This window comes from Nothobranchius furzeri, chromosome 5 (genome assembly GCF_043380555.1).
Source record: "Nothobranchius furzeri strain GRZ-AD chromosome 5, NfurGRZ-RIMD1, whole genome shotgun sequence".
NCBI classification, from domain to species: Eukaryota; Metazoa; Chordata; class Actinopteri; order Cyprinodontiformes; family Nothobranchiidae; genus Nothobranchius; species Nothobranchius furzeri.
Genome location: NC_091745.1, coordinates 10,083,724 through 10,110,755, shown reverse-complemented (window position 1 = coordinate 10,110,755; position 27,032 = coordinate 10,083,724). Strand labels below are relative to the sequence as shown.

The 27,032-nt window shown below is 44.5% G+C and overlaps 2 protein-coding genes across 3 annotated transcripts in view; both read right to left on the bottom strand.

The window, feature by feature from the left end:
* Positions 1-8,572: 8,572 nt before the first annotated feature.
* Positions 8,573-13,435, bottom strand: gfap (glial fibrillary acidic protein). The gene is made up of 9 exons (XM_015948793.3): positions 12,880-13,435; positions 11,506-11,566; positions 11,316-11,411; positions 11,072-11,233; positions 9,972-10,097; positions 9,589-9,809; positions 9,463-9,506; positions 9,169-9,251; positions 8,573-9,070 (listed from the first exon to the last, which is right to left on the bottom strand). The coding sequence occupies exons 1-9, from the start codon at positions 13,416-13,418 to the stop codon at positions 9,029-9,031; spliced, it is 1,374 nt and encodes a 457-aa protein (XP_015804279.3). The 5' UTR covers positions 13,419-13,435; the 3' UTR covers positions 8,573-9,028.
* Positions 13,436-26,281: 12,846 nt separating this feature from the next.
* map3k3 (mitogen-activated protein kinase kinase kinase 3) overlaps positions 26,282-27,032 on the bottom strand; it is a 32,721-nt gene continuing 31,970 nt past the window's right edge. For both annotated transcript variants that reach the window (XM_015948791.3, XM_015948792.3), the window contains exon 17: positions 26,282-26,728. In XM_015948791.3, the coding sequence (XP_015804277.3) occupies positions 26,500-26,728 (229 nt within the window). In that variant the 3' untranslated portion in view covers positions 26,282-26,499. The remainder of the gene's footprint in view (positions 26,729-27,032) is intronic.

The window sequence follows — 27,032 nt, the reverse complement described above, 5'->3', positions numbered from 1 at the left end:
TTCTGGTGGAAAAGGACTGTTCGGGGAAAGAGACAGACGTCAAGGCTTGGGTCCTCGACTGGCTGAGAGTTTTATCTGCCTGGAATTCTTTCGGTTCAGGGTCGCCTTCAGCGCAGACCTGAGACCGTTCATTCCTCTGATAAGAGCCCAGCACAACAGACACATACTCTTACTGCAGCAGCACACACATTTTACACTGATGTAAGTGGAAAAATGAGGTATTTCCATTTAGAAGTCACTCCCCTGACTTAATTATCTCCTTTCCCTTACTTACATCATTCCCCTGATGAAATATCTAATTCATCCATCCATCCATCCATCCAACCATCCATCCATCCATCCATCCATCCATCCATCCATCCATCCAACCATCCATCCATCCATTTTCATCCGCTTATCCGAGTCGGGTCGCGGGGGCAGTAGCCTAAGGCGAGAGGCCCAGACTTCCCTCTCCCCAGCCACTTGGACCAGCTCCTCCGGGGGAATCCCAAGGCATTCCCTGGCCAGGTGAGAGACATAGTCCCTCCACCGTGTTCTGGGTCTACCATTAGGCCTCCTCCCGGTTGAACGTGCCCGGAAAACCTCACCAGGGAGTCGTCCAGGAGGCATCTTGACCAGATGCCCGAGCCACCTCAACTGGCTCCTCTCGATGTGGAGGAGCAGCAGATCTACTCCGAGCCTCTCCCGGATGGCCGAGCTTCTCACCCTGCCTCTAAGGGAGAGCCCAGCCACTCTTCGGAGAAAACTCGTTTTGGCCGCTTGTATCCGCGATCTTGTTCTTTCGGTCACTACCCAAAGCTCATGACCATAGGTGAGGGTAGGAACATAGATCAACCGGTAAATCGAGAGCTGCACCTTCTGACTCAGCTCTCTCTTCACCACGACAAACCGGTACAACGCCCGCATCACTGCAGATGCAGCACCAATCCACCTATAGATCTCACGCTCCAGTTTTCCCTCACTCGTGAACAAGACCCCGAGATACTTAAACTCCTCCACTTGGGGCAGGACTATCGCGTCAGACCCGTGCCACAACCCGTGCACGCGCATTGGGTCCACAGCGCGCGTGTGAACGGGACTCGCGAGCGAAAATATACATGGCAGCGCGCGTGTGAATGGGACTCGCGAGCGAAAATATACATGGCGAGAGGTCATTTGTGCACTGAGAGGGAGCAAACTGTGTCTGTGAGCACACAAGGATGTGCACAAGTGACAAACCTGCGTGCGCGCGTTGCCAACAAGCACACGGCAGAGGAAAACGTGCACGCGCGGCAGCCTCTCTGCGCGCTCGGCAGCCTCTGCGCGCTCGGTTTCTAATTCCGCTCGCTCGGCTGTGAGGAGTTTTGGCACTCTGGAGGCGTGGCCTGTGGCAGATCTTCCCTGTCCTCTGATTGGTTAGTTTACCCCGCACTTTACTCTCTAGCTATCTATATAAAAAAATCTGAAATTCAGCAGTTGCTGTCATAGCTCAGCTGGGAGAGCGGGTGACTCTCACACTGGAGGATCCAGGTTCTAGTCCGGCCAAGGAACTTAGAGTTGATATCATATTATTCTTTCCTAATTCCTTGTGATATTATTTTGCAGTTGTGACCGTTCAACTGTCATTAAACGTCCGAATGTTTGCTGGACAGTGTTTTAAAAAGTGCACATAAGCTAGATGGTTTTAACCAGGTAAAAATAGACTTGTGGGTGTAGGTATGTTCAAGTTTAAAAAGTTCTTGCCTCATTAATGTATTGTTTATTTTTTTCAGCATTTAATTCACAAATTATCCTTTCAAATAATTAATTGATGAGTTACATAATTGTCCATTTAGAATTGTTGAATGGACTGAGTCAAGTTTGGTGCACGTTATATATTTCAAAACATGTTTTTTATTTTAATGATGCATATAAATAATTTTAATGTTAATTTATTGAAATATTTCTATTTTTTCATTACCTCACCCTTGTTTTGACAAAAACAAGACCTTGCTGGATAATATCACGGAGAAACTATTTGTTCACAGTACTTGGCTCAGTGAGGATCTGTGTACCAAAGGAGGAGATGCTCAGAAATCTGTCTGCAGATTGTTACAATCCAGACTGGAAGTGGTGGGCTGTAATAAGTAAGGAGACCAAACAGAGGAGTGGGGGTTCAACAACTGATTTATTTAACCAAAGTAAGGATTTACTAAAGCAAGTTAGTGCAGTCAAGAATTACTGGTGTTTGGGTAGTCCTGAACGTGTTGTGATGCCCCCACCGTCTCATTGGGTTTTCATTTGTGTTTAATTGTGTTTTTCTTCTGTTGTAGGCAGCTCGTTAAGCAGCCTTGGAGGCACCTGGGCTCAGGGTGTGGTGCTGCCTACAAAGCCTACTGTTTTTCTGATTTCACTGGGTCTCTCCTGTGTGGTGGGGAGTCCTCACTGGCCATTTTCTGTTCATTAACTTGCTTTAGTAAATCCTTAAATAAATCAGTTGTTGAACCCCCACTCCTCTGTTTGGTCTCCTTTCTTATTACAGCCCACCACTTCCAGTCTGGGTTGCAACAATCTGCAGACAGATTTCTGAGCATCTCCTCCTTTGGTATACAGGTCCTCACTGAGCCAAGTACTGTGAACAAATAGTTTCTCCATGATATTATCCAGCAAGGTCCCGTTTTTGTCAAAACAAGGGTGAGGTAATGAAAAAAATAGAAATATTTCATTAAATTAACATTTAAATTATTTATATGCATCATTAAAATAAAAAAAACATGTTTTGAAATATATAAAGTGCACCAAACTTTACTCAGTCCATTCAACAATTCTAAATGGACAATTATGTAACTCATCAATTAATTATTTGAAAGGATAATTTGTCAATTAAACACTGAAAAAAATAAACAATTCATTAATGAGGCAAGAACTTTTCTCTCTCTCTCTCTCTCTCTCTCTCTCTCTCTCTCTCTCTCTCTCTCTCTCTGGAAGCCCCACTCTAAGGGAGTTTGCAGTGTATTAGTGAGTCATATATTGTACAACCACAGTCATAAAGTTTTCAATCAGTAGTTTTATTTCAGTATGTATTTTTCCAGTATCACAAAAAATGTAATTTTATATGGTTAAAACCATCTAGCTTATGTGCACTTTTTAAAACACTGCCCAGGAAACATTCGGACGTTTAATGACAGTTGAACGGTCACAACTGTAAAATACCTGAAATTAAGAAAAATTAACATGACATCTACTGCATTTTCCTTGCCCAGACTCGAACCTGGATCCTCCAGGGGGAGAGTCACCCGCTCTCCCAGCTGAGCTATGTCAGCAACTACTGAATATCAGACTTTTTTATATGGATAGAGGGTAAAGTGCGGGGTAAACTAACCAATCAGAGGACAGAGAAGATCTGCCACAGGCCACACCTCCAGAGTGCCAAAAGCCCTTACAGCCGAGCGAGCAGGAGTCAGACCGAGCGCGCAGAGAGGCTGCCGAGCGCGCACAGAGGCTGCCGCGCGCGCACGTTTACCTCTGCCGTGTGCTCGTTGACAACGCGCGCACGCAGGTTTGTCACTTGTGCACATCCTTGTGCACTCACAGACACAGTTTGCTCCCTCTCAGTGCACAAATGACCTCTCGCCATGTATATTTCCGCTCGCGAGTCCCGTTCACACGCGTGCTGCCATGTATATTTGCGCTCGCGAGTCCCGTTCACACGCGCGCTGTGGACCCAATGCGCGTGCATGGGTTGTGGCACGCTTTAAACGCCATACAGGACCTCATCCCTGACCTGGAGAACGCATTCTACCCTTTTCCGAATCAAGACCATGGTCTCAGATTTAGAGGAGCTGATTCTCATCCCAGCTGCTTCACACTCGGCTGCGAACCGCTCCAGCAAAAGCTGAAGATCACGTTCTGATGAAGCCAACAGGACTACATCATCTGCAAAAAGCAGAGACCTGATCCTTAGGCCACCAAAACGGATGCCCTCCACACCTTGGCTGCATCTAGAAATCCTGTCCATAAAGGTTATGAAGAGAACTGGTGACAAAGGGCAGCCTTGGCGAAGTCCAACTCTCACTGGGAACGAGCCCGACTTACTGCCGGCAATGCGGACCAAGCCCTGACACCGGTCATACAGGGATCTAACAGCCCGTATCAGAGGGCCTGGTACCCCATACTCTCGGAGGGCCCCCCGAGGGACGCGGTCAAACGCCTTCTCCAAATCCACAAAACACATGTAGACTGGTTGGGCAAATTCCCATGCACCCTCCAGGATCCCCCAAAGGGTATAGAGCTGGTCCAGTGTTCCACGGCCAGGACGAAAACCACATTGCTCCTCCTGAATCTGAGGTTCAACAATCCGACGGACCCTCTTCTCCAAAACCCCTGAATAGACCTTACCAGGAAGGCTCAGGAGTGTGATCTCCCTGTAGTTGGAACCAGGGCCAGATTAACACTTTGTTGTACCCTGGGCAACAATATTAAAGGGCCCCATCATCACAACCCAAGGATCACCATAATATGGTCACATGCAAAATATATTACTGTAATATGCAGTAAATATACTCAATTCTTGAATGTCTGACATCATGTAACCTGCTCAGGGTAACCTTTGACCCACCTCGTGTGGACTGACCAATGAGGAGAGGGTCTTAACTTGAGGCCCTCTCTTCATTGGTCAGTCTGCAAGAGACTGACTCTCAACTGACGTTCAGTCATAGGCAGCGAAGCGTCTCTGTGCAGCGCAAAATCCCAGGTGGACAGTTTGTTTAATATAGGGTGATCATATTTCCATTTCCAAAAAAGAGGACAGGGGATCTGTGTCTATGACGTCACACTATGGCAACGCCACACAAACCACGTTGGGACCTATTTTTTTGAAAGAACTAAATTAATATCAGATTCTGCCAATAAAAGGGCTCTAAAACAATTCATATGTAACCATTTAGCATATTTATTGCAAAATCTCATTTTTCTGCTTTAATGCTGCAACAAGGTTTTATTCATAATAAATTATTACCTTTTGTTTTACTACAGCATCGGTAAGCTTCCTGTGCACAGATTATCAAGGATGCTTGTTTCAGCTGTGAGATTAGACGATAGGATCAATGAAAAAATAAGTTGTCACACACTCCATGGAAACTTTCAGAGAATCCACAAATAGTGGCTTTCAAATGGTTTTGTTACTTTTTGCAAGTTTATAAAAGCAGCAGATGAGACAGCATGTCTGATAATTTAGTTTTTCATCTGATAATATTAGAACATGTCAGTAATGTCTGAGGGGCTTTTATAAACACCGTATAACTAACACTACTGGAGAGGGTATGAATTACACAGAGGCTTCTGGGGAGCCCAGTTATGGGGGTGGTCATTTTGCCTTGGCCCCAAAATGTCTTGAAACGGCCCTGGGTGTGTGACTGAGTTTTGAAGGTGATCTGAATTGTATCAGATGTATAAATATTACATGTGTGTAACTTATTGCTTTATACAGGTAAAAACGTGTAGTGGAGATAAATCTACCTACATTTTACTTTTTGTTTTGTTTTCTTGTTTTTATTTAACTATTTCCTGTCCTGTCTGTCTCTCATCTTCCTGCATCTCCTCTAAACTCTCCAGAAAAACTGCTGCCCGGATTCTTACTTTTTCACCTCATCGGTTACTTTTGAGCAGATCAAAGGGATCTCCTGACTACAAAGGGGAGAGCGCGTTTCGATGCTGCTTCAGTGAGGTGAAATCACCGCAGCACAGGTGATGAGCTCCGCAGTAACAGAGCGCTTCAGGCGCAAATAAGACAGAAAATAGAGAACATGTGCGGACATGAACGATCATGTGTTAATTATAGTTTTTTGGTTGCGCCACTTTGAGAATGGACCGTGCGCTGGAAGCAGCTGCCTGGATCGCTGCGCAACAACGCAGCGCTGTGCCGCTCTCTGCTCAAAAGAGTCCATAAATGATGTAATATCGGTAGAAAACTTTTTTCCGGTTCCCCTGGATGTGTAGGATATCCAACTCCCCCATAATTCGATCCCGGCTCCTGGATGAAAAGCCGGACATTTTCATCAATACAAGAACCCCCAGTCCGGACGCCCGGACAGAGTGAAAAGTGGACATGTCCGGGGAAAATGGGACGTACGGTCACCCTATCCTCATAAAGCGGGAAATTACAGATACAGTATTTTGCTCGTGCCCTTGCTGCCCTGGGCCCTTTAGAGTTCGTGGGCCCTGGGCAATTGCCCAGTTGCCCATATGGTTAATCCGGCCTTGGTTGGAACACACCCTGCGGCCCCCTTTTTAAATAAGGGAACCACCACCCTGGTCTGCCAGTCCAGCGGGACTGCCCCCGATGTCCACGCGATATTGCAGAGCCGCGTCAGCCAACACAGCCCCACAACATCCAGAACCTTAAGGAACTCCGGGCGGATCTCATCCACCCATGGAGCCTTGCCACAGAGGAGCTTTTTAACCACCTCAATGACCTCAGCACCAGAGATTTGAGAGGCCAACCCAAAGTCCCCAGACTCTGCTTCCTCACTGGAAGACGTGTCGGTGGGATTGAGGAGGTCGTCGAAGTATTCTGCCCACCGATCCACAACGTCCTGAGTAGAGGTCAGCAGCACACCGTCCCCACTATAGATAGTGTTAGTAGCACACTGCCCCCCCCCCCCCCCCCCCACCCCGAGGCGCCGGATGGTGGACCAGAATCTCCTCGAAGCCATACGGAAGTCTTGCTCCATGGTCTCACCGAACTCTTCCCATGCCCGGGTTTTTGCCTTGGCGACCACCCGAGCCACGTTTCGCTTGGACTGCCGGTCAGCTGCCTCTGGAGTCCCACAGGCCAAAAAGACCTGATAGGACTCTTTCTTCAGCTTGACAGAATCCCTAACCGCCGGTGTCCACCAGCGGGTTTGGGGGTTGCCACCACGACAGGCACCGACGATCCTGCGACCACAGCTCCGGTCGGCCGCCTCAACAATGGAGGCACGGAACAGGGTCCATTCAGACGCAATATCTAATTCCCCTGACTTAATAAGTCCCTCCCTTGACTTAGTATCTCATTCCCTTGACTTAATTGTAATTCCCCCAATTTAATAAGTCATTCCTCTGACTTAATTACTTCGCTCCCCTGACCTAATAAGTCATTCTTTAAAGAGGCATTATTTGCAACGTTTTTTGCAAATAACATTGCCGTGGTAAATTGGCCAATCTTATTGGCTGATCCATTTTTTTGTGAGCCTATTGGGTTTGTTTTTCTTTCTTTGGTTGATGTTGTTCACCCCTTTTATTTAATTTGTGATAAAATTAGGGAAGCTCGGTATTGGCTTTTTTTACCGATATAAACCGATACCACCACATGTTGTCCCCCTCTCATAAACATTTAAAACTAAAACATTTACTGTTACTAATAATAACATCACATTCAACACATCTGGTAACAAATGTACTTTCTGCAGTGTTTTACAATAACATTAGCAATAATCTGTCACGTTGTGAGAAGTGAACCCATCTGCTTTTCGTTGGGATCTGCATGATCAGAAACAATCAGTTTGAAGTTTTGTGTGTGAGTGTGTGTGTGTGTGTTAACTGTCAGCTTCCATGACACTCATTTCTCTGGGATTAGTTCTGATGTGTTGCATGTACATGTCAGTTCTGAGTCAAAGGCAAGGAAACAGAACTGTAATAACTATCAGCTTCCAGGATGAATGAAACGAGTGTCAGGAGGAGGTTTCATCCAAATAAACAGGCCACATCGTCAGCCAAATCTTATTTTATTGTTGTTAACATCACAGCATGGCCAGAGCTAAGGTTAGAGTCCACATATGCAGAACATTTGAAACAAAACATTAAAATAGCAACAGAAATAGTGAAATAAAGAGGATTGCGAGTGGATACAGACCGAGTGTTGGGGTAAAGGGAGTTGGGGAGAGGTAGGACTCAGGGTGTCCTTGGTGATGAGCACACTTCCAGTCAGCCTGTCACTTTGGTTAGCGACAGCGCCTGTCATCCCGCTTCGCTCAGACACACAAATCAGGGTCCGGGTGACGGTTGGAGATGTGACGTTCACTCGCCCCTCCAGCCTCCTTCCTTCCCACTCAGACGTCCTCCCCTTCAACACGAAACCCATCAGAGGCAGTGCTGCCTTGCTCTCCTCTGATTGTGTGTCTTTTCTTTGATATCAGCACCTCAGAAATGGTTTTGGAGTGAAGGGGCTGCAAGTGGTTGGGGGGGGCAAATGGTGACACGTCTTAACCAGTCTTAACCAGTCTTAACCAGAAAGCTGCTTTAGACGTTGGCAAAAGTAAAGATGTTTTTAAGTCCCCTAACTTTGGTTGAATACCTCAGTAGTACACCTTTTTTTTTGGGTTATAATCATTCGCACTGAAAATCTGTTAGGGGGTCAATAAAATCAAAGTACTGGAGACCCTGCAAACAGCTGAAGGAAAAAAATGCTAAAACCGCATTTTAGTCTAAAAATAAATCGAGTACCAACACTAAACTTTGGATATGTTGAGGCTCCTCTCACACATCAGCTTTTAGCTCGTTAGGTGCTAAAAACCTGTGTGCAGAGGTGCAGGACTTTAATTAGAAGCAGAAGAAGCTCCTTGAAAAACGGAGATAAAAAAGCACCAAAAACGCACTAAAAATGAATTCACTTATCATCCCGTCTAAAGCTTCAGTAACATACGCTTTTCTCCCTTTTCTTCCCCAAATCCTGTTTCAGTTTTTGCAGACTCCCTCCTGACCTCCACGTTTCACGTACACGTAACCACACACCCACCTTCACTAAGCTGCATGTTAGATAAACACCATGACTACTTCTCAGGCCTCTCCTACGGCACCTAAATGTCAGCTCTGGCTAACGGTCCCTTACAGGAACTTATCTACTGGAACATTTTCAGAAGGCTGCTGCGTTAGCATCGTGATTTTCACACCGTTAAAGAGATTAGGACTAAATTGATGATGCAATAAGGGCTGCTTTGGGGTGTGGAAGTACATTAAAGACTAATATGGAGCAATTAAACTGCAATTCTTAGATTATGGATGAAGACAAGACGGGAATGCTGGTCCTTAAACTTCAAGGAAGGTCTCTGTGCTCGGTGGTTGACTCCTTAATGATCTGAGAAGAGATTAAACAAAAGGAGAAGCATCACTTCTCTGACAGCGCTGCCATCCAGAGGACAGAGATGAGACGTGCAGCGTTATTCAAGCACACACCTCCCCGTCCCTGGTCTCCACAGTCCGAACCAGGATGCTCCTCTTCACGTGGGCCTCTGGGGTTTTAGTGTCCAAATTAGTCTCTGAGCAACAAACAGAAAGGAGGGTTATTGTGCAGCCTCAAAATCACCAGTTTCCCCCAGTTTTATACAGATTCCATCACAAGAAACTGGATTGGATCACCACGTAGTTTCATCTAAGTTGCGAGGATGTGGGCGGTGTGAAGGTTTGCAACAATCAGACAAGAACATAAAAGTTTCATAATAAATGAATGGTGCTGGGTTTGATTCTGACCTCTGAACTGGAGGTTTGCAAAGCTCTGAACAGGAATGGTGATCCTGATGTGGGAATAAAAACAGTCACTTACATTTCAAATTTACTGCTAAAATGAAAAAAAGGGTCTGCAACACTCTGGTTTACCTGCTCTCCTCCCCCTCTAGGAGCTTCCTGTAGGTGGCTATCTCAATATCCAGAGCCAGCTTGACGTTGAGGAGGTCCTGATACTCCTGGAGGTGTCGTGCCATCTCCTCCTTCAGAGTCTGGATCTCTTCCTCCAGACGGCTCGCCGTGTCCTGATAACCTGCTGTTTCCATGGCACAGCGGTCCTCCAGCTCCCGAAGCTGGCGTTCCAGAGACTCGTTCTCAAATGGCAAAGGAGGTGAGACAGTCGTGTGAGTCAGTTAATAAAAACAAATCAAACACGATTAAATCATCTATCAGGCAGCAGGAGGAGGACCAAATCCTACTTGTTATTTTACAGATTTGACATTTTCCTGATGGTTTTGTCGGTTAGCCGAGCTTACTGTGCCACGAAGAGCATCCAGGTCACAGGTCAACACTTGGACCTGACGGCGGTAGTCATTGGCCTCCTGCTTGGCCTGACGCAGGGCTTCTGCATTTCGATTGGCTGCGTCTGTCAGGTCAGCAAACTACAAAGGAAATAAAATGTATAAATAGATTATCTGGATGTTTACTCTAAAATAACAACTTTTACTCTTCACAAAAATTTCCACAATAAGCTCTCAGTCACAATGCAAGAGGTTTGAGCGTTTCTTTTATTTTATTTTTTAACTCATTCACTGCCACCGTTTTCTGAACAGAAAGCCCCCGACTGCCAGACTCACAGAGTATTGTGCTCTAGGACCACGTAAACACCAAAACTACCAAAAGAAAGAGTAGAGTCAGCGTGTTCTTTCACAATCCATTGTCCACGTGTGAGCCGCAGAAGCTTTTCCGGTTTGTGCCTCGCTTTAGGCATAGCGGTGTCCCAAACCGATTTCCTAATTCATTGATTGTCTGCTTCCTGATCACATGACATGTGACACACACAGGTGAAAATATACTTTAGAGCTGATGTTTATCGTCAAAGCCCCGTTAAAAAAAGCCAGTGACTTTAGTCGTCATTGGTAGTGAATGAGTTAAAAGTTGAGTTTGAGTTTTTTATGCAGGGTGAACATGAAAATAGTCTCCTACACCTATCTCCTGCATTACCTTCTGATAGAAAATAGATGGTGAAACTCTAGGATTTTAAAATCCTCACACATCTATGTCACACTATGAATTTGCATTCATGGTCTCGCCCATCTTGGCAAGCGCCCGTCCACAGGAAGGCTTGTTTTTTTTGCAGCAGGGAGAGCGAGCGGAGGGTGTTTTGGTGACAGTGACATGGCTGAACATGTTCTGTTAGCCAATCAGAAGCAAGACGTGTGCAATTCAATAATAGTAATGAGTAATTCTACTGTTTTCAGTCCATCTCTGCACCAGAAAACATCTGCATCTCATAACAGGAGCATCATAGCTTTATTTTTTTTTATGGCTCATAAGGCATTGAATTACACTAAAGAACACTGCACAAGTATTGAATAAATGAGTAAATCCCTCCTTTAAAAGTAAAATATTTGACCTTGGATCGGTACCAGTCCTCTGTCTCCTGCAGGTTTGAAGTGGCCATATTCTCGTACTGAACTCTGATGTCTCTCAGAGCAGCAGTTAAATCTGGTTTTGACACATCCACGTCAACGTGGACCTGTTGGGCCATGATCTGCTCCTGCAGCTCACGCAGCTCCTGGAAGAAAAACGTGGCAAAAGTCGTGATTTTGCTAAAATCTGTCTAGTTGTTTTGGACCAACTTCAGCGTTTCTTCATACTTCTTCATGAATTTTCTTCAGGAAATTAATTTCATCCTGCAGGGCCTCGATCTTTCTCTCCAACTGGACCCGACTGAGCGCTGCTTCATCCACATCCTGTGTGAATAATGAGAAACATCGCAGGATGACAGCAAACAACATTGAGATTGTCAATATTTTAAAGATTTTTTAATATTACTAATATTTCCACCTGTCTGAAGGCGTTCAAGCTGTTCTCTGCTTCCTGTCGGAGGCCCATTTCATCCTGCAGCCTGAGTCAAGAAAAATGTGAAGAGCTTCTTACTGAGAGTTCCCAGCCAGGAGGAATTAAATTACACTAAAATATTTCTGAAACATTTGATATGTATATATGTATATATATATATATATATATATATATATATATATATATATATATATATATATATATATATATATATATATATATATATATATATCACAAATGAGAGCACAATGTCTGGGGTCCTTGGGTCAGAAAAAACAAACTCCTGCGCAAAGTTTAGTTAGCTAAAGTTTAATTAAGAAAAATTAAACGTATTTTAAAAATGTGTTCAGATTTTTGTTTTGTCTTCTACTGAGCTGCAGAGGAGTGGCAGGACTCAGCTGAAAGAGCAGCGGCTTACGCATCATTACACTTCCAGTCTAATCTAACAGCCGGAGGAGACCTTTCCCACGGGATGGAACACACACACACACACACACACACACACACACACACACACACACACACACACACAGAGAGAGAGAGAATCCGTGTCAGCGCAGCACACAGACTGATCCTACCCACTAGAAGCAAATGAAACGTAGAGTGACATCATGCAGCTTCATGCAGAGGTTGCTAACAGAAAGAGCAGCACGAATTTTAAAAAAGGTGACCTTTAACCCCTGAAGCAGCAGCATCCCTATTCATCCTGCAATCTCTCACAGGACCAGCAGCTGCTTGGTCAGAGGGCAAAAAAAAAAAAAACCCTCCAGTTTCCACCCTGAGACTTTCTATTGGCCTGTCTCAAAATGAAAAAGCTGACATGAGGCGTGATGGTGGATGTGGAGAAAAGGAGCCGGATAACCAGCGGTGGTGACTTTGTGCTTTGGAGAAAGAGAGGAAAGCTACATCTGCCTGGCATTCTGTTCCCTTTGTGGAGCGCCACCATTGTGCTGCTTCATTCCTCCACACTGACTGAATGGCAGCGAGGGTTCAGTCAGGATCACGTTTGTAAAGAGGGATAGAGGAGTAAAGCCCAGGCAGACCACAGCGCTCTGCATTCCAACCAACCACAAACACATGTAAACAGAAGCGCTACGTAAATACAGACATGACAGGTGTATTTACAGGAATTAACAAAAACATTCTTCACAAGGTCAAATTACTCCTCTTTATGTAGTTTGAAGCACTGAGACTTTTTTGGGGGCTGTTCCGGTTTTCTCCTGGATTTATAAGCTGATGGGAAGAAAAGACTAGGGGAAAAGTTTTAATCCCATCATTATTTCTGTGAAGCATCAATAGGACAGCGAGCACACAAGACACACAAAGGCCCAGGTCTACTTTGGGACCGTTCTCTCCTACCTCTGCTTGAGCGTGCCCAGGTCTGCAGACAGGTTGTCCCTCTCTATCTCCAGACGAGCCTTGCCATTGGTGAGATCGTCCACCTGCCGTCGTAGATCTCTCAGCTCCATCTGGTAGATGTCCCCCAGGCGGCTAGGCTCCTTCCCCTTCAGCTGGTTCAGTTCTGCCACCAGAACTTTGTTCTGCTGCTCCAAAAGCCGCACCTTCTCTATGTAGCTGGCAAAGCGGTCGTTCAGGCCCATCATCTCCATCTTCTCGTTGGTACGAGTTTCTTTGTACTGGGCCTTCAACAAGGAGTCAGCTGAGAAGTCCAGCCGGTCAACGGGGCTGCCCAGCAGCAAGGCCGTGCTGGAGGAGCCCAGGGAGACCCGGGAGACGGGGCTGGAGTGGGTGATGCTTCGAGGGGCGCCATGCCAGGAGAGGCGGTGGGAAGATAGTCCACCTATTTTACCTCCTGAGCTGCTTGAGCTCTGCGGCCCAAAACGTCTCCTGTATGAGGACTGTGCTCTAAGGCTGTCCATGATAGGGAATAAGCTCATTCAGGGGACAAACAGGGCTTTTATATAGGGAGAAACCCCCCCACCCCAAGTCCAGCAGAGAGGCCACAGGCTGGGGCAGTGAGAGAGGAGGGTGGCAGGCAGTGAATGGAACAAAAAGAGATGGCAAAGGGGAGGTTTACATGCGCCAGGGATTGTCTGTGCTCCTCCACTCAACTACAAATGTCTCCTGGATTTTTTTTTTTACCCTCTCGTCTCCCCCTTTTCTCCCCTTGGGCTCACTCTTTCACGCTTACGTTCGCCCCGTTTTTGTTCGCCCTCTTTCTTTCTGTTCCAAGCGAATGAAAAGGAATTTTGTGCAACAGAGTCTGGCCACAAATTCAACCTGACCACACACACTCTCGCAGCCGCGGCAGGAGGACCGGTCCAAACAGAAGAGCATGTTGGGGAGGTCGGCAATAAAGACAGAAGATAAAATCACATGCTCACAGCATGCTTTGAGCTCTAAATAAACAAGATGTAGGACTGAACTATCAACATTCCTCCCGATTCCTGTTGGGATCTAGTTACGTAACGACATAACTGCTAATAAACTCGAGAATAATTTAAAACATTGGATTCATTTTTAGAGTTACAGGTTTTCCGTCCTGCATCCATATCTGCAATGCTTAAAATGAAGGAAGTATAGGAGGAGACAATAAATGAACACATTCTGAAAGTTTTATTTAAAGATAAACAGGAAGACAAATCAGCAAAGGTCTGACATGAGAGACCCTGCTGATCATCTGTGGCTCAAGCTTTCAGTGTTTGCGAGGCTGTTGGTAACAAATTAAATAAAGATTTAATTCGAACTGGTTATGGATCCACGCAGAAGCCAATCAAATAGTTCATGGACCAGAGCTAACATTTCTCAGAAAGGATTTAATCACTGGTCTGATAAATAATCATCAGTTATATAAAGCTACCTTCTCATTTCACAGTAGAGTAATACATGAATTCATCCTTTCAGCATTTGTGGGTAATGATAGCATTCATCCTGTCATCATCGTGGAGGATGCAAACCGCTGTAGAAGAAGAAAAGGAGTTACAAGATTTTGATTCTGATGATTGTGAACTAGTTTCAGGTTATTTGACATCCGGCTGCTTGGAGAGACAGATAGACGGAGTAGATGAAGAGGAGCACGACGATGAATACAAGAAGGACGGGGGGGGGGGGGGTTCGGTGAGTGCAAACCTAATCTGAACTTCAGAATGACAAACGGAGGCTGCATTACAAAACCCTTTTGACTCATTACCTTGACAACCGCTGGGCCGGCTACATCAGAGCACTTCAGCAAATCTTCTCTTGACTTTTTCTTCGTCTAAAGTCGAGCAGGAAGAAGAGAATGTGACCTGCTTTCTTCTGTAAGTGGCCAGAAGGGTCCCTCAGTGCAACAATGTTACCTAATGAGGCCAGGAAGCAGGTGAAGTGATGAACAGCTGCCAGAGAAGGGGGGAAAATAAATTCCCTTTAGCCTATAATCTTTATCGTCTTTATTTTTTTTAATGCTGTAGAAATTGTTGATGATAAATATAAATAACTGAGGAAATAGATCTTTGTATTATTTCACAGTTTTTGGTCCAACATTTTCAAACCTTTGTTTCCTTTAAGCAACAGTTTCTCAAATTTCAACCTTTGACCTGCAGGTCAACCACCTGGGAGAGAACAGTTCTTACTGAAGTATGACTAAACACCCCAGACTGGCAAAAACCAACAGCATTTGGTGTTTAAATGAGTGGTGTTTGAAAACAAGACAATAATAATAATAATAATAATAATAATAATTTATATATATATATATATATATATATATATATATATAATTATTATTATAACTATCAGCTTATAACGACTGGGTTGCTGCTGGCAAACCTAGGTCTGGGACGATGCTGGAGTCTAAGAAGGCTGCTAATGCTAGATTTAAGAATGCAGTGTGCCACATTAAAATGGAAGGAGTTAAAGCTCACCAGCAACAGTAAACCACCGCACCAGCAACCATTAATGGAGTATCTGGAGATAAGAGTACTGCAGATCTATGGGGGAAACACTATATGTAAATAGTCATGAGTTCAGCTTAGGTAACATCGAGTTCAACTATGGCATGATTGTCCGAGCTTATGAAGTCTGCCTTGCCATTGAGAAAATAAATAAAGCGTGTGGCCTAGACCAACTATCAGCGGAGCACATGAAGTATGCTAGTCCAAGAGCTCATGTACTACTCTCATTATGCTTTACCAGTCTTTTGAAGCATGGTCTCTTACCATGAAATGCTATCAGTTCCATTAGTCCCTGTAGTAAAAGAGAAAATTGGGAAAACATCTTGTATTGATAACTACAGGCCGATTGCACCGGCTAATGTGTTATCCAAAGTGTTTGTGCATTTTCTGCTGGAAAGACTCAGTGATTTTATAGCAACAACAGATAATCAGTTTGGTTTTAAAAGTGAGCTTAGTACTTAAAGGAAGTGTAAATAAGTATATGAGACAGAATACATCTGTTTCTATGTGTTTCTTAGACGCCGAGTCAACCACACTAAACTGTATCTTAAACAACAGAGTAGAGGGGTGCCTGCATATGTCACTGAGAACTGTGTGTCCAAGCTTCTCACGTGCAGCCGCCCTACTACATGCCCACTTGACCCCATTCTGACTAAGCTGCTTCAAGCTATTGCTCCCACAGTAGCCGCTGCAGTCACACATGTGATCACTGCTTCACTGACATCCGGTACATTTCACACCTCTCTCAAGCATGCTCAGGTTAAACCGCTGCTAAAAAAAACCCATCTCTTCCTCCAAATCATGTGGAGAACTACCGACCTATCTCTCTCCTCCCTTTTCTGTCCAAAATCATCGAAAGGGTGGCTTTCAAGCAGATCACAGAATACCTCTCACAAAACTGTCTGCTTGACCCTTACCAATCTGGGTTCAAAAAGGGCCACTCCACTGAAACTGCCCTATTAGCAGTGATGGAATCCTTAAAAGAAGCTAGAGCGACTGCCAAATCCTCAGTGCTTATCCAGGTCGACTTATCGGCTGCATTTGACACTGTCAACCATGGCCTCCTTTTTTCCACACTCTCTAGCATGGGCATCACAGAGAAAGCACACGCCTGGTTTGAATCGTACCTCACAGGACGATCATTCAGTGTATCTTGGCTTGGACAATCCTCTACCATGCACCATCTTGCCACAGGAGTCCCCCAGGACTCTGTACTAGGACCTCTTCTCTTTGCCATATACACCACCTCACCGGATGAGATCATTCGATCACATGGCCTCTCCTACCACTGCTATGCAGACGACACCCAGCTCTATCTGTCATTTCCACCGGACGACCATACTGTCTCTGCACGAATATCAAACTGTCTCTCTGACATATCAAAATGGATGAAATCCCACCATCTCAAACTCAACCTCTCTAAAACTGAACTACTTGTCATCCCACCAAAACCATCCGTACAGCACAATATCTCAATCCAAAATGACTTCCTATCTCTGGCTCCTTCAAAGGCAGTTCGAAATCTGGGTGTTGTGATTGATGAACACCTGACCTTTAAAGATCATGTTGCCTCTGTTGCTCGTTCATGCCGCTTTGCGCTGTTTAACATACGAAAGATCAGACCATACCTAACACAACATGCCACCCAGCTCCTGGTGCAATCTACTGTCATCTCCCGCCTCGATTACTGCAATGCCCTTCTAACTGGTCTTCCAGGCTGTACTGTGAGACCTCTTCAAATGGTCCAGAACGCAGCGGCACGTCTGGTCTTCAATCAGCCAAAAAGAGCACACGTCACCCCTCTGTTCATTGATCTCCACTGGCTACCGCTAGCAGCATGCATCAAATTGCTAACACTAGCATACAAAGTCCAAGATGGTACGGCTCCCATCTACCTGAATCCTCTTGCAAAGGCTTACGTCTCGGCCCGGCCGCTCCGGTCATCACAGGATCATTGACTAGCAGTGCCTACACCACGCCCAGGACAATCCAGACTCTTCTCATGCATCGTTCCACAAATGTGGAATGACCTTCCAAGCACTACCAGAACAGCAGCTTCCTTTTCAATTTTCAAGAAACTCCTGAAGACCCTGCTTTTCAGAGAGCATCTTCTAAACTAGCACCCTCCCTGCACCCGTCCCCCCTCTCTACTGTCCACTCCTTGTTCCCTCCTCTCCATGATTGATGTCAAGTTGTTGTTGTTATTGTTGTTGTTAGCCTCAAGGGCAACATGCCAATTACCCCTTGTAAGTTGCTTTGGACAAAAGCGTCTGCTAAATACAAAAACATATTTGATTAGGATACCACATTTTTATATTCACTCCTATTGATGCAGTTTAAGTGGGGAATGGAGGTCTCTGAACCTTTCACTGAATCTAATGGAGTTAGACAAGACACGTTCTGTCTCCTGTTCTTTTTAAGCTGTACCTTAATGATTTGTCTTTTGCTCTGAACAATGGCAAGACTGGATGCTTGGCGGGCGAGCTTCTTGTAAATCACTCAATGTATGCAGAAGATCTAGTCCTCCTGTGTCCTTACAGTGCTGGCTTGCCACAGCTGCTCAGGATCTGAACAAAGCATGGCGAACAGTGTGACATCATGTTTAACCCTAAAACATGTTGTGCTGATTGCTGCAACAAAAGAGGACCAGAAGATGTGATCTTTGTTTAATTTGTCAAACCAAGTTCTGGAAGTGGTGAAAAAGTAAAATTCTTAGGAGACATTCTAAGGAGTGATCTTTGTGATGACAAGGATATAAAAAGAAAACAGTACAATAAGCTGTACATGCATGCAGGCTGACACTCTGGTATATAACTTTGGCTTGTACACAGACATTATTAAAGTGGCCCTTTTTCATTCTTTCTGCACCCCCTTTTACACATCCCAATGGTGGAGTAACTGTATTGGAGCAGCTATGAAAAAAATTACAAGTGGCTCATCAGGACTCATTTACAATCCCCCTGAGACTCCCACAATGGACCTCGGCAAGCCAAATGTTCGTCACGACTAACGTCCCTGCGTTTCACACACTCGTGCGAAACTCCTGCACAAATGAATGTGTGGTTTGAATAGGTCAACTAATGCAGGTATTCCTCTTTGGCCTTAACCTTGAAACAACTGCCAACATAGTCGGTGATGGAAATGTGTTCCTAATTTTGTATTATTTGTTGTACAAAATGTTTGCTTTTATTCCGTTTCTTTGAGGCATTTTTACTACTACTTATTATTTCATTTTTGAGTTTGGGCAATTTCTATGTCTGAAATAAAGTTCTGATTTATTATTATTATTTACATTAACAAAAACATTTTTATTTTTGGGTGTGGCTCTTTTTGAAAAGCAGCAATTAATCACAAAACAAAACAAAAAATGTAGAACAAAAAAAGAGACTGTTGTGCAAACAGGAAATGCAGGATAAGAAGATCAAACTTTAATAAAAATGTTGTGCAAAATTTCTATTAAAACATCAAAGTATAACAAATACTTGTATTTGCTTTAAGTCTACTTCTGCAGGACCTGCAGCATGGATACCCCCCAGCTTTCCTCCAGGCTGTAAAAACCACAACAATGTAAAAATAAAGGATTTCTTTGGGTCATAAAGTCACTCCTGTTGGTACTGGGAGCCGGTGAATAAAGCCTCTTTGATTTTACTGTCTGGCCCGAGTGCTGCTGCTGTAAAAGAGGAAAAAACAACAACACAGTGTCTTGAATCCCTATTGGTCTCTGTTAACAGAGGTTAAAGGAGATGGCTCAGTAAGTCTGGCAGAGATTTGGTGATTTAAAAGGCTCCATCTCTAAGGATTAACGGCCCGGTTGCATCATTACGCTGACACTAATTGTCTGGGCTCTCTGGATTTTTTAGACAACCACTGCTGTTGCCTTAGATCTGGTCTCTGAGGTAATATGTCCTGATAATTAGGCATCCACACACACAGAGAGAGAGAGAGAGAGAGAGAGAGAGAGAGAGAGAGAGAGAGAGAGAGAGAGAGAGAGAGAGAGAGTGAGTGTGTAAAAGTGCTGATGCACTCCAACTGGGGCTCCTCACTCCCTGCTGATGGACTCAAACAGCTGATGGAGGAGACCGCCTCAGCTGCAGCACAATGAGAAGGAAGGTGGGGTTGCCAGATATATTGACTGTTTTACAGCAGCACACACCATGACCCTTCATCCTCTCTGAATGTATATGAGGGCCAAACAAGCTCTGACCAACAGAGAATGATAAATGACCCGCACTTGTACAGCGCCTCTCAGAGTAAGGACTCCAAAGCGCTTTACACTACAGTGTATCATTCATCCATTCACACACACATTCACACTCTGGTGGTGATGAGCTACGATGTAGCCACAGCTGCCCTGGGGCGCACTGGCAGAGGCGAGGCTGCCGAGCACAGGCGCCACCGGTCCCTCCGACCACCACCAGCAGGCAAGGTGGGTTAAGTGTCTTGCCCAAGGACACAACAGCAGAATTCTCTGTTCCCGGAGCCGGGATAGAACATGCAACCTTCCGATTACTGGACAACCCGCTCAACCTGTTGAGCTGCTGCTGCCCCTAACATAACCAGGTCAGCTCCACCCCAGGGCTAAACAAAATGAATTAAACACGATCCAGAGATGCACTTCCTGGTTTAAGGGAATAGTTTCCCCTTTTCCTGTAGAGAACCAGAATCTGCACTAAAGAGTTGCCGGGTCTCGTTTAGTGTGTAGGGTTCTGGAGCAGGTCACAGGAACTTTCCATGAAAGTTGTTTTATCAAATGATCAAATAATGAAAAAACTCCAAATAATCAGCTGGAATTATGGAATCGTTAAAAGTTCAGTACATGCATAAAACGAGCAAACGTGTTAGTCACGGTCCATTGTTTCTCATCTAAAGTCAGCTTTAATGCCAGAGGCCATGAATCACTTCCTTCATCATCCTGGTGATTCAAGGATCCCAGACTAAAACACAGCATGTATGATTATGTGGGACAAATGATCTGTTATACTGCAAAAGGACATTTTTAAACATTTTAATGTTTGTGTACAACCATGTTTATGATCATTTTTTTGTTTTGTTTTTGTTTTCCTTGTCACACCTAAACAATAATTCAGATTAGCTGATGTTTCGGTCAGCAGAGGTTTTGCCCTTGGAGCGTCTCCTTTTGAGGCTTTTTATGCAGCCCCGTCTCTTGGTTAGGGTTAAATCGTGACCTCTGACCCCAACCTGAACCAGGCCAGGTCCTCAGAGCTTTAGAGGTTGTTCTGAGCTCTTTAGTTCGAATGGGGCATGATGTGATGCTATATGAGATCTTTTAGCCTCACTCAGACAGGCCCCATTAAATGACCCGCACTTGTATAGCGCCTCTCAGAGTAAGGACTCCAAAGCGCTTTACACTACAGTGTATCACTCATCCATTCACACGCACATTCACACACTGATGGTGATGAGCTACGATGTAGCCACAGCTGCCCTGGGGCGCACTGACAGAGGCGAGGCTGCCGAGCACTGGCGCCACCGGTCCCTCCGACCACCACCAGCAGGCAAGGTGGGTTAAGTGTCTTGCCCAAGGACACAACAGCAGAATTCTCTGTCCGGAGCCGGGATAGAACATGCAACCTTCCGATTACTGGACAACCCGCTCAACCTGTTGAGCTACAACTGCCCCGTGATGTCTAGGTCTAATCTGGCCCCCGCCTGGGTGTGGCTGGTGAAACTGAACTGAACTTCCCATAATTGTGATTATTCATATTTTACTCATTTTAACAAGAGGAACAGCTACTTTGTCAAACAGGTCCAGATTAGTTTGGACAACATTCCCCCCTCAATTAATGAAATAATTAGCAAACAGCCTTTTGCATTTACTGTTTGCTGATCTGAAACGTTTAAACGAACTAGGGTCTTGTGCAGTAAATGGATTTTTTATATTCAAAATGCTGTTTTGTTTTCATCCTGGCATCTTTCTGACCTTATCTTGCTAATCTGATATATTAACTGTAAACGTTAAAATCGGATAAAGTGGAGTTAATTTGTGCATGTCTGACTCCGTAACTCAACAGGTTTTTATCGGAGCTAAAAGCCTTGTGGGCTGGGAGGATGACATTCAGGGGGTTTAACTGGAACAGACCGGCCAGCGGAATGACTCAGCACCAGAAGGTCCAAACAGAGCGCCGCTTTTAAGGCCTCCAAGATGCAGTCTGCCTGTCAGCAGGAATGCAGGGGGGCCCAAACACAGACAGATCTGCACCTCCATCCTCGTGTCAGATAACAAGCTCAGAGCTCAAACTGAAGCTGTTCACTGTTTCATAAACAATCTGATGGTAAAACTATAAATATCAAACAATGTGACAAAGATTTATTTGAATGTAATGAAACTTCGTCGTCGTCGTCTTCCTCCGCTTATCCGGGTCCAGTATCCCAACTAGGGAGCTCCAGACCTTCCTCTCCCCGGCCACCTCCACCAGCTCCTCCAGCAGGACCCCAAGGTGTTCCCGGCCCAGATTGGAGATGTAACCTCTCCAACGTGTCCTGGGCCGACCCGGGGGCCTCCTGCCGGCAGGACATGCCCAAAACACCTCCTCAAGGAGGCGTCCAGGAGGCATCCTGACCAGATGCCCAAACCACCTCAACTCACTCATTTCGATCCGGAGGAGCAGCGGTTCTACTCCGAGTCCCTCCCGAATGTCCGAGCTCCTCACCCTATCTCTAAGGTTGAGCCCGGCCACCCTACGGAGGAAACTCATTTCGGCCGCTTGTGTCCGCGATCTCTTTCTTTCGGTCATTACCCAAAGCTCATGACCATAGGTGAGGATTGGGACGTAGATCGACCGGTAAATCTAGAGCCTGGCTTTCTGGCTCAGCTCCCTCTTCACCAGATCGGCTCAGCGTCCGCATCACTGCAGACGCCGAACCAATCCGCCTGTCGATCTCCCGATCCCTCCTACCCTCACTCGTGAACAAGACCCCGAGATACTTAAACTCCTCCACTTGAGGTAATGAAACTTCCAGAAGATAATCGTTTTACATTCATCTACTCCTGATTAACATTTGAAGTCAACCCCATTCAAGATGTCTGCACAGGTAACCTGATTGGCTAAAATTGCACATATAAGAAGCCAAGTTCACCAGCCACACACACACACACACACACACACACACACACACACACACACACACACACACACACACACACACACACACACACACACACACACAATGTGCTGACAGAATGCAGGTGGGTTTATAACCAGGATTTGACCAAAAATCGTTGGAACACTTCTGTTGAGGAAAAAAACTCTTGATGAACCCTGAAAGAACTTCAAACCAACATAATTAATAATTAACAAAAATTGAGTGAAAATCCACTAAAGAGAATCAGACATTTCTTTTGTAATGTGTTTCAGCAGAATAATCTAAAAAATAAACAAATGCAGCTAGACTGAACTAAAAGAAACATCTATTGGGCCATTCCCATCTGTACCGGGTCGGCCCGGGCCGGGTAGCGTAGGTTGTTTACATATCTGGGTGGCCTGGTATTTTTCCGGGCCAACCAAGGCTCATTCTCAGCCCTCTTCTCGAGGGGGTCTGCTTCAGGCCGACCAGGGCCAACACACCCACTGCTGACAGCAAATTCACACCTTCCATTAGAGCAAGCCTCTGATTGGTGGGTAGAATCAGCCCACATGGGCTTAAGACAAGGATGTGTGGAATCAACCGGGCCAGGCTGGGGCCGACTGGGCCGACCCGGTACAGATGGGAATGGCCCATATCAGGAGAGTCCTGTAGGTGTCTTCAGGCCGTCTGAACAGTAACACAGAGCTGTTTGGTTTCAGGGACAGTAGCACACTGCTCGTTGACCACAGAAAGCTGAGGACAGAGATGTCAGAGAAGGTTAAAAAACACAATTATTGACCAGGTTGATAAAGTTAAATGATAGAATAACATCTCCAAGCAGCTAAATGCATCTTATTTTCAGAATGAAGCAGCAGCATCACAATCAAGGAAACTAGAAACTATCTGGGTGTGAGCACAGCTCTGCTCTGTTGCTCCTGGAGATAGAAGAACGCTCCATAAGGTCAGCATTGAGTAAAACAACACTGACTGATGAAATGGCCTTTAGTTTAAATGTATTTACCTCGGCTCCAACAATGACCGGTTTAAAAAGTTATTTCTGCTAAACAAACCATCACACAACAGAAGCAAACACAACCTTTACTCACGTTTGGTAACATTTTTCTTTAGGTTAAAACATGAAACTGAAGTCATTTAAGTGTCTTAATTAAATTCCATAAATTTAAATACAATGAAACCTGACAAAGAACGTCTGAATGCAGCATTTAAAAAAATAAAAGAGGTCTTTGTTTGATACAGTCCATTTTCTCCGCTCGCAGGCAGCCACAGCCATAAAAACCTCTTCTTCCTGTGGCTGCCTCCTGTTTTCCCTCATTTCAACAGTCAGAGTGAATGGAGAGAACAGGAGAAAATACGGGAAGAGGGTGAAAAAGCATCAATCAAGCAGCTTCTTAAGCCAACAGTGAGCTCAGTCTTCCTTTCATCGAGTCTGGAAAAGCCTCTGCTGTCCACACAAACATGTGACACAGTAGTCATAATTAAAATCATTTCTTTTTCACAAATGACATTTAGATATAAAATATACCATTCTCTGATACATTCGACTTTGCACTGCAAGTCTTGTCCTAATAATAATGTACATTCAGATATAAAGACTAACAACTAGTTGGTTTTCCTTTGCTTATCCCAGGGATTCTCTGTTTAAATAGCTGTTTCTTTTTAATGCTGAAATGAGTTTAGCTGCCTTTAAAAGTTTAACAGCTTCAGAAATACATTCTTATCTGAGCCCTTTGTCCAGAAATCCACACAGGCGAGCGTGTCGTCTAAACCCCGGGGTAAACAAAGTCGTCACGTGAGCTGAACAACAAAATCTGACACGACGCCAGCTCTGATCCTGCTCCTCTTTGGCTCAATCACACCCCTAAAATGTTTTAAAACTACACATATATGGCATAAAATAGCTGAACTCTTAGTTTTTGGTCAGATATCTTCATGAATGTGTCAAACCTATGGAAGCCCACTCCCACCACTCAAAAAAAAAAAAAAAACCACGCATCTCATAATTATGAGATACTAATAGTGCGTTCGATTTGTCCTCGGAACTCGGAAATCCCCACCTCCGAATAGGAAAAATCAAATGAAGTTGGAAACTCGGAAAATTTTCAAGTGGTGATTGCTGCAGAACCACAAAGGCGGAGCTGCACCAGAGTCAGCCCCGCCCATTCCAGAGTCAGCCCTGCCCATTCCAGAGTCAGCCCCGCCCATTCCAGAGTCAGTCCCACCCATTCCAGAGTCAGTCCAATTCCTTCTAGTTGTCAGACTTGATAGCATTCTGGAACCAAAGAGGGTGTTATAGCTAAGAGCACCCTCTCAAAATTTTCACAACCCCGACTTCGAGATCCAAAATGGCAGCTCTGCGTATCAACAACAGTAGTTTTGATTGGATCGTCTTTATCTCTCTTCGAATATTTTTTTTGAAGATGAGCTTCATGTGTTTTTCACCAGAACGCTGTTAACTCAGGTGTGACGTCATTCCTAGTTCCAACTTCCGAGGAAAATCGAACGCACCCTAAGTCATAATTATGAGTTCACTTTTTTTTATTCTTAGTGGCGGGAATGGGCTTCCGTACAAAGCAGCAAACAGATGAATAGTTTTCGAACCAGCATCGTTCTCTTAACGTAGAGATAAAGATGTGATGAAAAAGATCTATTAAAAATCTGCACTGGGATCAGAAGCAGACAGCCAAAGTTCACGTTCTGCCCCGGTCTCACTGCTAGGCCAGCTGCTCCCTGTGATTTTAACAAAAGCATCAACTGATTTGAATGGTTGAAATATAAAAATATAATTTATGCGTCTTCTTAAAAGTGTAACTGGATTGAAATGGGGACATAAGTTAAATAATTTTCACATTTAAAAAAAAATCTAATTAAGTGAAGCCCCAAAACGTTCTTCTTACAAAAAAAGGTGCATCTGATTTAAAATGATCCTAAAAAAGAAGGCTCATCTGTCTGTGATGAATGTAACTTTTTAATTTATCCGTCCCAGTTTTTACACTTTGTCAGCTGAAAATCACAAAACTAAAGAGAAGAAAAAAAGATGAAAACGTTACAGTGCATCAAACAATAGAGGAGGAAACAAAAGGAAGATTTTAATGACCCTTATTTACCTATTCTCTTCATTCTTTGCATCGTTATTTCTGTAGTGAAACCCACTGAAGCCTCATATTTCCCCAAAAGTGTTTTGGAAATGGAAAACCACGTTAAAGTAGGAATATTTAGTTATATGAGACAAAGATTAAGCTTTCTGACTGCCATCTACTGGTCGGGAATGAAATAAACAAAAACAACAACAGATTTCAGCCTCAAACACGGAGATCTTGTCTGAAAAGTACAGAATTTGGGTTTTTCATACACGAGTTTGTCCTCATTTTGAGAATGGACTCAGATTGTCCAGTAATGATTTTATAATGTAATATCTTTTATCCTTGTGTAATAAAACACAATCTATAAGTGTTGGTCCTGTAAGCGCAAAATACTGCAGGTGGAATTTTATTTGCTCATTTAAAATCATAATTCATAGAATTAATAAGTCAAATGTGAAGCTGCTAAGGATACGAACAGGTGATGCTTTTAAAATCCTTAAACTGGATGTACTCTAATCTGAAGGGGCTGAAATGATGGACTCTCATTAATATTAACACATAAAAAATATAAAATGATAGAGATTCGTGCAGCAGAGGAATGGAGAACCTGCAAACTTCAGCTTTGCGTAGACTGTAGCTTTAAATGATGTGCACGAGTGTGTTGGACAGCTTAAGGATTCCCGGTATTTCTCAGAATTGCACTTGAAGTGAAAGGAACCCCAAAAGCGACCACGGAAGCTGCTTTTACAGGATCAATTTCCCATTGAAGATCATAATCTGGACTTGTGTTCAGGAGGCACCAAGTTGGGAAAAATCTAAAAAGCCGCCTCCACGTTTCTGTCGTACACACGGATTACGGAAGCTGCAGATCCGTCTGCGGGACTTCCAACGTTTGCGTCTCAGCACAGAATCTGGGAGAAGGGATGTCTGAGCAGCTCCTCCGCACTGGGTCTGCGTTTAGCTTCCACAAAGATGCCGCGAACAAAGTCCCGCGCCTGGTCGGAAATGTGCGACGGGAGCAGCGGATTGGTCGGCTGGGTGGCGATCTTGAATATGGCCGCCATGGCTTCAAACTCAGCCCACGGAGGTTTTTCTGTCAGCATCTCGACCACCGTACACCCCAGGCTCCTGCAGACAGGCATGCATAATCGGGTTGGTGCTGCTGAAACAAATACCACACATTTTGTCTAAATACCACAACTCTGAAGCTATGAATGTTTTATTTTTTTTTGTTTCCCGCCTACTGCCTGTGGAGAACCTCTTTCATCTGTTTGGGAGATAAAAGCCTTCCCAGAAAACTTTTCTCTCCCTGCAGCTTTGGAAAATCTGTCCCTGTTTGGCTTCTAGCCAACTGCATTATGTCAGACTGCTTACAGTAATGCTGTGTTTTAGTTTTTAAAAAGTCAAAGGTTTCCACCAGCTATGAAAAAAC